Raw genomic sequence first — 15,315 nt, 5'->3', positions numbered from 1 at the left:
GCCTCCGACGGTCCAGGGAAAACAGCCCGAGCCTATTCAACCTCTCCCTGTAGCTCAAATCTCCAACCCTGGCAACATTCTTGTAAATCTTTTCTGAACCCTTTCAAGTTTCACAACATTCTCTCAACATTAAGGAGAGCAGAATTACATGCAATATTCCAAAAGTGGCATAATCAATGTCCTGTAATGCCCAACTCCTGTACTCAATACTCTGATCAATAAGGGAAAGCATACCAAACACCTTCTTCACTATCCTATCTACCTGCGACTCCACTTTCAAAGAGCTATGAACCTGCACTCCAAAGTCTCTTTGTTCAGCAACACTCCCTAGGACCTTCCCATTAAGTGTTTAAGTGCTGCTAAGATTTGCTTTCCCAAAATGCAGCACCTCGCATTTATCTAAATTAAACTCCATCTGCCACTCATCATCCCATTGGCCGATCTGATCAAGATCCCATTGTAATCAGAAGTAACCTTCTTCGCTGTCCACTACACCTCCAATTCTGGGGTCATCTACAAACTTACTAACTGTACCTCTTATGCTTGCATCCAAATCATTTATGTAAATAATGAAAAGGACTGGACTCAGCAGCGATCCTTGCGGCACTCCACTGGTCACAGGCTCCATCCAGTCTGAAAACTAACCCTCTACCACCACCCTCTGTCTTCTACCTTTGAACTAGTTCTAAATCCAAAGGGGTAGTTCTCCCTATATTCCATGAGATCTAACCTTGCATGATGTAAATAACTTGACCAAGTCTCCTTTCTTCTTCCCCAAGAGAACAAGCATCAAAAGTGATTTGGCCCAGCATGCACATTTTGCTCTTGAAAAAGCTCCTCAATTCTCAACTCCCCCACTCTTGGCATCTGCTTGAGCCTCTCGGTATCTAAGTTGTGTTCCTACTTAATCAAATGTGTTTGATATTGATAAATGGGATGTCTAAATCTATCAGAGCCACCAATGACACTTTTTTTTAACATAAACTGCTCCAAAGTGCTTCATAGGAGCATCATTAAGCAAGTTTTGACACTGGGTAAAAACAATGACTGCAGATGCTGGAGACCAGTTTCTGGATCAGTGGTGCTGGAAGAGCACAGCAGTTCAGGCAGCATCCAAGGAGCAGCGAAATCGACATTTCGGGCAAAAGCCCTTCATCAGGAATAAAGGCAGTGAGCTGGAAGCATGGAGAGATAAGCTAGAGGAGGGTGGGGTGGGGAGAGAGTAGCATAGAGTACAATGGGTGAGTGAGGGAGGAGAGGAAGGTGATAGGTCAGGGAGGAGAGGGTGGAGTGGATAGGTGGAAAAGAAGATAGGCAGGTTGGACCAGTCCGGACAAGTCATGGGGACAGTGCTGAACTGGAAGTTTGAAACCAGGATGAGGTGGGGGAAGGGGAAATGAGGAAACTGTTGAAGTCCACATTGATGCCCTGGGGTTGAAGTGTTCGAGGCGGAAGATGAGGCGTTCTTCCTCCAGGCGTCTGGTGGTGAGGGAGCGGTGGTGAAGGAGGCCCAGGACCTCCGTGTCCTCGGCAGAGTGGGAGGGGGAGTTGAAATGTTGGGCCATGGGGCGGTGTGGTTGATTGGTGCTGGTATCTCGGAGATGTTCCATAAAGCGCTAGGAGGCGCCCAGTCTCCCCAATGTAGAGGAGACCGCATCGAGAGCAACAGATACAATAAATGGTATTAGTGGATGTGCAGGTAATACTTTGATGGATGTGGAAGGCTCCTTTAGGGCCTTAGATAAGGGTGAGAGAGGAGGTGTGGGCACAGGTTTTACAGTTCCTGCGGTGGCAGAGGAAAGTGCCAGGATGGGAGGGTGGGTCGTAGGGGGGCATGGACCTGACCAGGTAGTCATGGAGGGAACGGTCTTTGCGGAAGGCGGAAAGGGGTGGGGAGGGAAATATAGAGCAATGTTAGCTTACATGGCCAAAAGTATTCTTTTGCAAGAAGAGTAAGAGGTAAAGGCGGCTCAGGTTGAGCTCATAATTGGTGGAGCCATGGAATCTCACAGGGTTGGAATTGGAACAAAGTAGATATCTTAGAAGACTGTAGAACGGCTCAGAGAGATAGGGGAACTGAGGCCAGAGAGAAATTTGGAGACAAGTCAAGAATTTTTAAATCAATATGTGATAATTGAAGTCAATGTAGGTCAGTAAGGACAAGGGGTGAGAAAGGATTAAGATTTGTGCGGGTTCAGTCTTCGTATACAATGGGTATGGAGTGGCAAGCTAGCCAGTCGTGCATTGCAAAAATCAAAATGAAAGGATGCAATGAATGAGGTTTCACTAACAGATGAGTTGAGAGACGGACAGAGTTTGGTGACTGAATAGAGGAGTAATAGGCGATCCATCAACCTGAAAGGTTAACTGTTTCTCTGCACAGATGCTACCTGATCTGCTGAGTACTTCCAGTACTTTCTGTTTTTACTTAAAATTGTCATAGTACTTTGTTTTTGTTTCTAATTCAAGGAGGACTAATTCAACAGCTGAAGTGCTGTTTCCAAGTCAATCGTGCTACTGCCAAGAGCTCCGCACTACGGCAAAGATTAAATGAAACACCGAGAAAAGAACTGTGCAAGTTTGGCTGCATTATCTCATCAAAGAACATTCCTGTTACGGCCACAAGATTGAAGTTCAACCAGTTTACTGCAATCAACTGAAGCTTCAGGTCAAATTCGAGTCTCAAAATTATTGCTTGAGATAACCTGTTTTCTCAATAAAGCTTTCACAATACCCTGTTGCCTGGTGACAGAGCAAGACAAACCTGTTATTACTTCATTGTAAATGATGGGGTTCAATAGCTAGATTATACCATTGATGCTTACCTGTGCATCTGTTCGAGACACTAAAACATGGCAATTTGGACAACAGAAACCAAATTTCACATATGTCAGAAATAAAGAAAAATATTTGTATCTTCACAGACTTCTACCTGGTCTCCGGATAACCCAAAGCGCCTCAGAGTCAAAATCTGATCTTTCCTTATAAATTGTCAAAAGGTTTTAGTCTCTCCCTATCATCTAGTGAAGGAGTAGTACTCTGAAAACTTGTGTTTTCAAATAAACCTGTTGGACTATAACCTGGTGTCATGTGATTTTGACCTTTTCCAACTCAATCTTACACCAGTACCTCCACATCATAGAAATTAGAGCATACAATAAGGGTACAACTGTAATCAACTGTGATTTTAATTTTACAAATAGATTGGATACACAAAACTAGCAATGGTATTGGAGGATTTCCTGGAATGGGCGGCACGGTGGCTTAATGGTTAGCACTGCTGCCTCACAGTGCCAGAGACCCGGGTTCAATACCCACCTCAGGCAACTGTCTGTGTGGAGTTTGCACATTCTCCCAGGGTATGCGTGGGTTTCCTCCGGGTGCTCCGGTTTCCTCCCACTCTCCAAAAATGTGCAGGTAAGGTGACTTGGCTATGCTAAATTACCCGTAGTGTTAGGTGAAGGGGTAAATGTAGGGGAATGAATTTGGGTGGGTTGCTGTTTGGAGGGTTGGTGTGGACTTGTTGGGCCGAAGGGCCTGTTTCCACACTAAGTAATCTAGAATACGTGTACATGATAGTTGTGTAGACAAATTTCTTGAGGAACCAATCAAAAGACAGGCTATTCTAGAGGGAGTACTGTGCAATTATAAAGGATGCATTAACAATATTGTGTGGGGTCTCTTGGGTAGAATGGTCATAATATGATAGAATTCTTCCTTAAGACTGAGAATGAAATAGTCAAATCTGAAACTAGGGTCCTGAATCCAAATGAAAGGAACTATGAGGATATTAGGCACGAATTGGCAAGGATGGTGTGGGGAATCTTACTAAAGGGATTCACGGTGAATAGGTAGCGGTTCATTATTTGATGACATTTGAAGAATAACAATTATTCATTTCTCACTGGAGCATAATTAGGTGGCTCATCTATGGATTACAAAAGAAATTAGGGAGAGTATTAGATCCAAAGAGGAGACACAAAGTTGCCAGAAAAAGCAACAAGCCTGAGAATTGGGAACACTTTAGAATTCAGCCAAAAAGATCAAAATGTTTGATCAAAAAGGGAAAAATAGATTCAGGGAGTAAAATTGTAGTTAGCATAGAAACTGACCTTAAAAGTTTATACAAATATATGAAGCAAAAGGGTTAGTAAAGACAAATGTGCTGAGATTTTCCAGCATTTTCTCTTTTGGTTTCAGATTCCAGCATCCGCAGTAATTTGCTTTTAACAAATGTGGCTCCTTTACCGTTGGAAGCTGGGGAAGTTATAATGGGCAACAAAGATATGGGAGAAGAATTGAACACACACTTGGACTCTTTCTGAACAAATATGAGTGGACCAAGGACCTACTGAGAGGATGGAATTGAGAAAAGCAGTAGTCATAAGGAATAGCGCTAGGCAAATTAATAGGGTTAAAGCTAACGAATTATCAGGGCATGATTATCTACAAACTAGAACACAAAAATAAGTGGCCTTGGAAATCCTGGATTCATTTGCAATCACCTTCCTTTTCTACAGATTGGATGGTGGCAAATGTAACTTCACATTTTAAAAAAGGGAAAGAGAGAGAGAGAAAAAAAAAACAAAATGACAGACCAGTTAGCCCACTATCAGGAACTGGGAAAATGCTAGAGTCTATCATAAAACACGTGATAGCAGAACATTTGGAAAGCAGTCACAGAATTGGACAAAGCCAGCATGGGTTTGTGAAAGACAAATCATGCTGAACAAATTGTCAGGAGTTTTTTTTTGAGCACATAAGTAGTTGAATAGAATGGTATATTTGGATTTTTCAACAGGACTTTATAAGGTCCCTCATAAGTGGTTTGTGGGCAAAGTTAAAGCACGTGGATTAAGAATTGATTGAAATAGGAAAGAGAGAGTGGAAATAAATGAGTTGTTTTTCAAGTGGTGGGCAGTGACTAGTGAAGTGTCATAAGGATGACTGCTTGGATCCCAACTACTCCCGATATATAAAAATAACTTGAATTAGGGAACTAAGTGCAAGATTTCCAGGTTCGTGGTTGACACAAAAATGGTCAGGATTGAGAGTTGTGAGGAGGATTCAAAGAATGTTTAAAGTTATTTAGATGAGTGAGTCAGCAAACACATGGCCAATGAAGCACAATGTGACTAAAGTTATTCACTTTAGTGTGAGAAATGGTAAGGGAGAGTATTATTTAAGTTGTGACATATTGGGAAGTGCAGATGTATAAAGTGATCTGGGTGTTATTGTGCACCAATCAATAAAGCCAGACAGAAAGGTGTAGCAAGCAATTCCAGGGGCAAATAGTGTATTGGCCTTCATTGCAGGAGGACTGGAATTCAGAAATAGGGATGCCTTGCTGTAGTTATAGAGGGCCTTAGAGTGTCTGCACTTGGAGTATTGTGTGCAGCTTTAATCTCCCTAACGAAGGATATACTTGCCATGGAGAGAGTACAATGGAGATTCACTACACCGATACAAGGAATGGCAAGACTGTCCTATTAGGAGCGACTGTTTTGATTGGACCTGCATTCACTAGAGTTTAGAAAGATGAGAAGGGATCTCATTGAAAGTGTGAAATTCTAACAGGGCTAGTCCAACTACTAGTTGTTCTGCTACAACGCGCGTTTTGTCAGCATGAATTGGCTATAACGCGACTGATGAATTGCAGACATTTGTTTGGATATTGCGAACTTTCTACTGAATGGGTATAGTGATTTTCTATTAGCAATCTTCTACAGTGTGATTTTCTATAGCATGAGGTTACAGAGGAACCCAACGGTTGCATTATAGCAGAACAGTTGGTAGATATAGGGAGGATGTTATCCATGGTTGGGGAATATAGAATCAGGAGACACTGTTTCAGGATATGGGGTTGATCATTTAGGGAAAAGATTTCTTCAGTCAACGGGTCATGAACCTGTGGAATTCTTTACTGCAGAAGGCTGTGGACACCAAGTCACTTAACAAATTCAAGAAAAGATAGATAATTTTCTCAATTTTAAAGGAAGCAAGGGCTACAGGAAGAAACAGGGAATATAATGTTGAGATAGAAAATAAGCCATCATCATACTGAATGGCCTGCTCCTAGTTTCTGTTAACCATTCTGACTTTATTCTGTCATTGCAATGACCAGGCAAAAACATCAATGGCTGCTGCAGAACATTATCTATTTCTGAATCATAGAGTCGTCTAACAGCTTTACTGAGAGGCAACACTTTGACTTGGAGGTTACATTACACATAGAAAATAGGACTAAGGCCATTCAGCCTTCGAATCTGCTCCACCATTCATTATGATTATGGCTGATCGTCCAACCCAATACCCAGTTCCCACATTTTCCCCATAGCCTTTTATCCCTTTAGCCCTAAGAACTATATTTAATTCCTTCTTGAAACATTCAATGTCTGGCCTCAACCACTTTCTATGGCAGAGAATTCTTAGCTCAGTCCTAAATGGCCAACCCTGCATCCTTATATTGTGATTCCTGATTCTGAACGCCCCAGTCATTGGGAATATCCTTCCTGCATATATCATGTCTTGCCCTTGGAGTTTTATAGGTTTCAACAAGGATCCCCTCAATTTTCTAAACACTGAATTTAGTCATGCCGAATCCAGCATCTCTTTGTATGTCAGTCCTGCCAACCCAGGAATCAGTCTGGTTAAGAGGTCCTGACTTCAAGCCTCAATTTAGGACTTCAACGACAATAAAATGTGACATGTCTCATCAAATGGTGGAGCGATCCAAAAGGCCAAAGGACCTATTTCTGCTCCAATGCCTTACAGTCTTATGCCAGAATAATACAGTGGAATTACTGATTTAAAGGGAGGGCAATCCTTGAATGAGATTTTAAAGCAAAGTCCTGACTACCAGTTTATGTCAACCTGTAAATGTGAATGCACAGTGTACATGACATCATTTCAAGAGAGAATGCTCTCCATGCACAAGTAACCTTCAGATTGTCAGGTACTTACAAGTGTGCTACAAAATTGTACAATTATTTACCTTTTCCTTGACAAGAAAAATCCAGAAGCTAATCTTCATGGTCTACACCCTCCCCTGCCACTGCAGGAATTGCAAAACCTGCGCCCACACCTCCTCCTTCGCCTCCGTCCAAGGTCCCAAAGGAGCCTTCCACATCCATCAAAGCTTCACCTGCACATCCACATGTCATTTACTGCATCCGTAACTCCCGATGCGGTCTCCTCTACATTGGGGAGACTGGACGCAGAGCGCTTCAGAGAACATCTCCGGGATATCTGCACCAATCAACCCCACCAGCCTGTGGCTGAACATTTCGACTCCCCCTCCCATTCTGCTGAGGACATGCAGGTCCTGGGCCTCCTCCATCGCTACTCCCTTACCACCTGATGCCTGGAGGAGCCCCATCTTCCACCTCAGAACCCTTAAATCCCATGACATCAATATGGACATAACCAGTTTCCTCATTTCCCCTCACGTCACCTTACCCCAGCTCCAACCTTCCAGCTCAGCACCTTCCTCATGACCTGTCCCACCTGTCAACCTTCCTTCCCACCTATGCGCTCCACTCTCCTCTCCAATCTATCACCTTTAACCCACCTCCATCCACCTATTGCACTCTCTACTTCCTTCTCCCCAGCCCCCTCCTCCCATTTATCTCTCCACCGCTGAGGCGCTCAGCCTCATTCCTGATGAAAGGCTTTTGCCCGAAATGTCGATTTTCCTGCTCCTTGGATGCTGCCTGACCTGCTGTGCCTTTCCAGCACTACATGATTCTTGACTCCAATCTCCAGCATTGCAGTACCCACTTTTGTCTGGAAGCTAATCTTGCCTAGCTTAGAATTCTCATTTTTAAATTAAACTGTTGTCAACCTCTACCTTTTTTTCCTGATCATGCCTCCTGTTTTCTGATGAGCCCTTCCTCCTGTCTTCCTCTCCTTTCCGTGTAGGATCTTTCTCCTTGGATTTCCTATGGGAATGTTTCTTCTCTTCCTCCATTAGTAACCGGGCAATCTCCTGCAAGTGGTGGCCAAAGGATTTGAACGTTAATTCCAGTGCTACACAACCGCATCGAACTTAATTGTGACATCTCTCTCAGCATGAAAGACAGAGTCCACTGCAATAAACAACATTCAGAGACAACTCTTGGGAAACAGTTCTTCCCAAGAAAACCAAATCAGAACAAGAATGTAAAGTTACACCACTCTGTCTGGCAAAGATTGGCATAACTGTGAAGGATAGTCTTACCTCATCTTGTGCCAACTGAGCTGCTCGTTTGGAACTTTTGACAGCCTGTACCAAGGCAAAAAAGAAACAAATTTTCAGCTCGGTGACTGCACTGGTTCATAGCTGGCATTTTTCTTACCCTTTGCTAGAATAACAGCAACATTGCCAAGGTTGCTGCGCATCCCTAAATGCCCTTGAATTGAATGGAAGTATCCCAGTAAGCCAATGGCAGTTGCTGTGGGTCTGGAGTCACCAGACCAGGCAAGGATGACTTTTTTTCCCTAAAGGACATTAGTGAACCAGATGGATTTCAATGACAATCACTGATTGTTACTGAAACGAGTTTTCAATTCTGGATTTAATGAATTGAATTTAAATTGCACTATCTGACATAGCAGAAACTGAAATCTTGACCCTGGAGCAATAGGCTATAGTTTCTGGATTACTAGTCCAGTAATGTTATCAATATCCCACCAGCTCTCTCAAACCTGCATTATCTGCAGACAACTAATCCTCCAAGGAAAATTTATTGACAGTACTACTTTATATGATTTTAAAAATTCACAACAAAACTCCTCAAACATCTGGTGGAGATGGGGAGTGGGGGACATATCTGGGTGGGTGTATTTAACAATTATTCCAGCTGAACAGCAGCTGTGCACAAGGATGGTGCAGGCTCCAACATGGACATTATGCTGGTAAGTAAGGGAGGGTGGCTAAACCCCACAACTAGTATTTTCACAATTGGGTGAAAGAGACAGAGCAAACAAAAATTGCCTGACAGTAGGAAGTTCTCTTCCTAGTTTCTGCATCACTTTTTAAAAAGAAATTAAAACTTTTTTAGAGTCGGTTTCCAAGAATAGAAGTATTTTAAAAACATTCAAGGAAACAAAACCTGCATTTATATGGAATGCAAAATGATTTCAGACATCTTGTGATCATGAAGGACACTACATAAATGCAATTCAATAAATTTGAGAATTTAAGAGAAGCAACATAAAAATTGCTAGAAAACCAAATTGGTTAAAGAATGTCTTTGAAGGAAGGGAACCGGCCAGCCTATATTGACTTGTGACTCCGATATCACCATGTTACAGGCAGGTATAGATGGATAATAAATGCTGAAATTACACAGGACAGTCTTCAACTGCTTTCACTGAACTGACTGATAAAGATGCTGCTCCATTTACTTAATGTCATCAGAGATATTTGCATATAGCTCTTCGTTTTGAAGAGATACGGTCATTACAAGAGTTAAAACAAGGTCAAATTTTATCAGAACCTAAAAAACTCTCAGGAAATTAACTCCTAATGCTAATGTGTTTTTTTTTGGACTTGGGCCTTCTCATGAAAAAGGATTTCACAAAGTATATTAAAATCAATGAAGCAACTTTGAAGTACAATCACTGTAATGTTGGGAAATGGGGCAGCAGATATGTGCACACCAAGATCCTAAAGCCAGTAGGAGAAAGATGACTTCATTTGCAATGAAGACAATTGGGGGTAAAGCCAGGAGACTGGGGAGAAATGCCTGCTTGTTGGAACATCGCTCATTCCTAAATGCCCACAGGGCAGTTAAGAGTCAACCATATTGATGTGGGTCTGGAGTCACATGTCAGCCAGTCCACGTAAGACCAGCAGTTTCCTTCGCTGAAGGACATTAGGAAACCATTTAAGACAGGCCTCAGGCTTAATAGTGCATCAGAGAGATGCATTTTTGACAGATCATTACCCCCTGAGCAATGCAACGGGGAAAACCAAGCTCGGCAAATTTACTGAGATGATTGTGAGAGTGGCTGACACTACTGTAGTCAGATAATTGAGTCATTAAAGTCAGCAAGCATCATATTAACAGCAAAGGTGACTGACACTATTCATTTCTGCTCACCATAATCTCTTCCTCTTGAAGTTTCCGTGCCAGTTCAGCATCTTTCCACTCCAGATCTTTGGCACTCATCTTTGAAATACCGTGCATTGCTTCCTTCATGCCATAATCTATTCTTGGATTCAGCCCTGTTGGAGATAGTTAAACTAGCCAGTCATTAAATTATAGGGAAAGAAAGGACAGACTTAGCTCCCCACCCCGAGTGACATTTTCAATTATTTAATCATCCACACTGTAGGAATCGCTTCAGGCACACCTTCAGATTCTGAGTTTTAGACAACCAGCTCATGTGTGCACACTTCTATAGCTGTCACGGTCTATGGGATGCCCGAGGCTCCAGTGTGAGACCGACGTCACTGCATCAGTCTTGAAGAGCAAATGTGCAGTTACAAGCACGAAAAATTACAGCATATAAGGTGGTTATTTAGTCTATCACGCTTATGACAACACTTTGCCAGTATAATCCAAAGCTATTTTCGTTCTGAACCACATCATAACCCGTCACTTAAAGACATTTGTCCTAAGCCCTCCTTGCTCAGTATTAATTTAAAATGACAGCTCCTCAAAGCTCCTGTGCAGAGGGGGATCGAAATTTTACATGATTGTAAAGACGACTATTTAAATCTGAGAGAAGATTTGTAGCTCGGGTGCTCGTTGCTGTGGTTCTGTTTGCCGAGCTGGGAATTTGTGTTGCAAACATTTCATCCCGTCTAGGTGACATCCTCAGTGCTTGGGAGCCTCCTGTGAAGCGATTCTGTGATGTTTCCTCCGGCATTTATAGTGGTTTGTCTCTGTCGCTTCCGGCTGACAGTTCTAGCTGTCCGTTGCAGTGTTCGGTATATTGGGTTCAGGTCAATGTGCTTATTGAATCTGTGGATGAGTGCCATGCCTCTAGGAATTCCCTGGCTGTTCTGTTTGGCTTGTCCTATAATAGTAGTGTTGTCCCAGTCAAACTCATGTTGCTTGTCATCTGCGTGTGTGGCTACTAAGGATAGCTGGTTGTGTCGTTTCGTAGCTAGTTGGTGTTCATAGATGCGGATCGTTAGCGGTCTTCCTGTTTGTCCTATGTAGTGTTTTGTGCAGTCCTTGCATGGGATTTTGTACACTACTTTGGTTTTGCTCATGCTGGGTATCGGGTCCTTCTCTCTGGTGAGTTGTTGTCTGAGAGTGGCTGTTGGTTTGTGTACTGTTATGAGTCCTAGTGGTCGCAGTAGTCTGGCTGTCAGTTCGGAAATGCTCTTGATGTATGGTAGAGTGGCTAGTCCTTTGGATTGCGGCATGTCCTCATTCCATTGTCTTTCCCTGAGGCATCTGTTGATGAAATTGCACGGGTATCCGTTTTTGGCGAATACATTGTATAGGTGTTCTTCTTCCTCTTTTTGCAGTTCTGGTGTACTGCAGTGTGTTGTGGCCCTTTTGAACAGTGTCTTGATGCAACTTCTTTTGTGTGTGTTGGGGTGATTGCTTTGGTGGTTCAGGACTTGGTTTGTGTGTGTGTGGCTTTCCTGTATACCTTTGTGGTGAATTCTCCGTTAGGTGTTCTCTGTACCATCACGTCTAGGAATGGGAGTTCGTTGTCCTTTTCTTCCTCTCTAGTGAATCAGATTCCTGTGAGTGTGGTGTTGATGATCTGATGTGTGTTCTTGATTTCTGTGTTTTTAATGATTACAAAGGTGTCATCCACATATTTGACCCAGAATTTGGGTTGAATTTGCGGTAAGACTGTTTGTTCTAATCTTTGCATTACCGCTTCTGCTATGAGTCCAGAGATGGGTGAGCCCATGGGTGTGCCGTTGATTCGTTCATATATTTGGTTGTTGAATATGAAGTGTGTTGTGAGGCATAGGTCCAGTAGTTTGAGTATGCCATCTTTGTTGATAGGTTCACCGTCCTGTTGTCTGTCCTGTATGTCCAGCAGGTTGGCTATTGTTTCTCTGGCTAGGGTTTTGTCGATAGAGATGAACAGTGCCGTTACATTGAATGAGGCCTTATGAATTCAGGATGATCCAGGTAATGATTACAGACGCTCACAACACACTTCACAAATACAGACAAGAAATTGCGCGCCAAAAATCGTTAATTTCAAAAACCACCAATCAGGAATGGACCCGGACCATAGAACAGGCCATCACCACAGGACAGAACAGGATCACACAGCGCAAAAAAACGGCACTAAAAGAAAAAATGGCCAAACTAACACAACAGAAAGGACACCACAACACACACGTGGGTTAGAAACTGCGCCCACAGACACAGAAAGAACAATACTGGCCAAGGGACTCAACTACAACCACAGGGACACTAAGACAGCAGACTTCCTAGCAGCACTAGAATGCACACTCAGGAACAATGGAGTGACAGAAGAGACATAAACAGTGAGACAAAGTATCATACCTCTGATAACAAGGAAAAGACAAACACATAATCTCAACACCAAGGAGAGACACTAAAATCACTAAGAAACGATAAGAACATAATCATACTACCCGCAGACAAAGGCAGAATGACGGTCATCCTGAACAAAGCAGACTACATCCAAAAAGCGCAAAACTACTTGCAGATACCAACACCTACTCAAAGAGAGAGTTTGACCCCACCCCACAGCTCACCAATAGGATAAACAACACACTGAGGAATCTACAAAGAAAACGTCAGATAACCAGGTTTGACCTACAAAGAATGAAACCTGAAAGCAACAACACCCTCAGATTCTATGAACTACCTAAAGTGCACAAACCAGACAGCCCACTCAGACCCATAGTATCACTACCAGGGACACCATCACACAAACTGGCTAAAGAGCTACAGCAGAAACTGAAACACCTGATCAGCGGGTCCAGACACTCTATGCAGTCAACACAGGAATTCTTGGACATCATCAGAAATATACACATAGACAAGGAAGAAACTATGGTCTCATTCAATGTAACGGCACTGTTCACCTCTATCGACAAAACCCTAGCCAGAGAAACAATAGCCAACCTGCTGGACATACAGAACAGACAACAGGATTGTGAACCTATCAACAAAGATGGCATACTCAAACTACCAATGTAGTGTACAAAATCCCAAGCAAGGACTGGACAAAACACTACATAGGACAAACAGGAAGGCAGCTGAAAATGTGTTGCTGGTTAAAGCACAGCAGGTTAGGCAGCATCCAAGGAACAGGAAATTCGACGTTTCGGGCACAAGCCCTTCATCAGGAATGTCAGCTAACGATCCGCATCCATGAACACCAACTAACCATGAAATGACACAACCAGCTATCCTTAGTAGCCACACACGCAGATGACAAGCAGCATGAATTCAACTGGGACAACACTACTATTATAGGACAAGCCAAACAGAGAACAGCCAGGGAATTCCTAGAGGCATGGCACTCATCCACAGATTCAATCAATAAGCACATCGACCTGGACCCAATATACCGACCACTGCAACGGACAGCTGAAACTGACAACCAGAAGAGGCAGAGACAGACCGTTATAAATGCCAGAGGAAACATCACAGAAGCGCTTCACAGGAGGCTCCCAAGCACTGAGGATGTCACCTAGACAGGGGACGAAACGTCTGCAACACAAATTCCCAGCTCGGCGAACAGAACCACAACTATTTAAATCTCTTCTTAAGTCTTTTCTTTTACTTGCAAAAAGTGCCAATGCTGAGAGCTCAGGGATAACTTCAGCCATTAGTAAAGACCATCTAACTTGTGGTTGTGGATCTTCCCCAGTGACTGGGAGGTGTCAGTACAAAGAGCAATTCTGGACAACACTAAGATCCAAGATACATTGCCTGAAATACAGGGTTTACATTTATCTCTACTTCAAAACTAAGGGCTTCAGTTCGAAAAAGGTTCAGATTGGACTTGAAACTTGCAGCACTACCTTAATATTGACCTTCCGACAGTGCAGCACTTCCTCAGTACTGCCCTTATGAGAGCTTAGCAATCCCTTGGTCCCAAATCTCTAACAGAACTATAGTAAAGCATTAAAAGTTTATGCACTCAAGTCTCTGGATTAGGACTTGACCCCAGTCTTTGGGGAATGTGTGCTACCCTCGGAAACAATGCTGTTACATGTACATTGGGTTACCATTTCAACAACTGAGCTGAAGGCTTCACAAACTATTCTGAGCAAAAGAATCCACTTCCTGCCACTGGAGGTCTCCAGCGAGCATCAGAAATCAAAGCAAGGCAATATGAGAAGTTTGGGTCCGGCATATAATTAGCCACTGAAGTGCTGTTTTTCTCCGATGTTTCCTTTAAGTATTTGATGAATGGGACAGAAGATCATTAACAAATTACAGTAGGCTTTTTTTCCCTCCCCTTCCCTTCCCGCCTCAGGCAACTGACTGTGTGGAGTTTGCACATTCTCCCCATGTCTGCGTGGGTTTCCTCCAGGTGCTCCGGTTTCCTCCCACAGTCCAAAGATGTGCGGTTGAGGTGAATTGGCCATGCTAAATTGCCCGTAGTGTTAGGTAAGGGGTAAATGTAGGAGTATGGGTGCGTTGCGCTTCGGCGGGTCGGTGTGGACTTGTTGGGCCGAAGGGCCTGTTTCCACACTAAGTAATCTAATCGAAAAAACAAGGATACTATAATGAACTTACACATCCTGTAAGGATCAGAAATCAGAGGGGGCACTGGGGACAGGAAAAGGGAAAAGATAACAAGATGTGCAATCAATTAAAAAAAACATTTTCTGAATTGAAAGAGCTGCATGGGAAGAGATGCAGATGAATTTAGGGATTGGATTTCGGAGTTGGGGCTTTGGCATTGATATGGAGATTATAGGATGGAGAAAGAACAGTGGAGTACAGAGTAGGACTTGGAGCAGAGAAAGATGACTGAAGCAGCATGAAACAATATTAAAGGTAAATATGAAAGCAAAGTGAAGAACAAGTATGCTGACTTGGTGAAGGCTGAAGCAGACGCAGTCATTGAGAATGGTGGTGTTGTATGTTTAAATCCTTCATGCACAGTATGGTCATAGGCAACAGTGCAAACGAGCTGTAATTTGTTTTTAAACAGCGGAAGTACAGGTGTTGCCCAGGAAAACAAATATGCAAGCACTTTTTTCAGACTTAATGCTGCATGTCAGATCCAACAGAACAGGGCAAGCATTTAGGGAGAAAGTGGGCAATTTTGGAGAGTATCATTTCAATTGGTTACAAAATCCTAATACTTCAGGCCAAATCATTTGAAAATCCTCAGAGTTGTACCGCATGGAAACAG

At 43.0% G+C, this 15,315-nt stretch overlaps 1 protein-coding gene across 2 annotated transcripts in view; it reads right to left on the bottom strand.

Moving 5' to 3' along the window:
• Positions 1–15,315, bottom strand: part of ccdc50a (coiled-coil domain containing 50a) — a 101,503-nt gene that overhangs the window by 21,332 nt on the left and 64,856 nt on the right. For both annotated transcript variants that reach the window (XM_060834645.1, XM_060834646.1), the window contains 3 exons: positions 10,086–10,210; positions 8,219–8,263; positions 7,850–7,987 (listed from right to left, as the gene is read on the bottom strand). In XM_060834645.1, the coding sequence (XP_060690628.1) occupies positions 7,850–7,987; positions 8,219–8,263; positions 10,086–10,210 (308 nt within the window). The remainder of the gene's footprint in view (positions 1–7,849; positions 7,988–8,218; positions 8,264–10,085; positions 10,211–15,315) is intronic.

The sequence above is a fragment of the Hemiscyllium ocellatum genome, chromosome 13 (genome assembly GCF_020745735.1).
Source record: "Hemiscyllium ocellatum isolate sHemOce1 chromosome 13, sHemOce1.pat.X.cur, whole genome shotgun sequence".
NCBI lineage: Eukaryota > Metazoa > Chordata > Chondrichthyes > Orectolobiformes > Hemiscylliidae > Hemiscyllium > Hemiscyllium ocellatum.
This window is presented reverse-complemented; position numbering and strand designations above follow the sequence as displayed.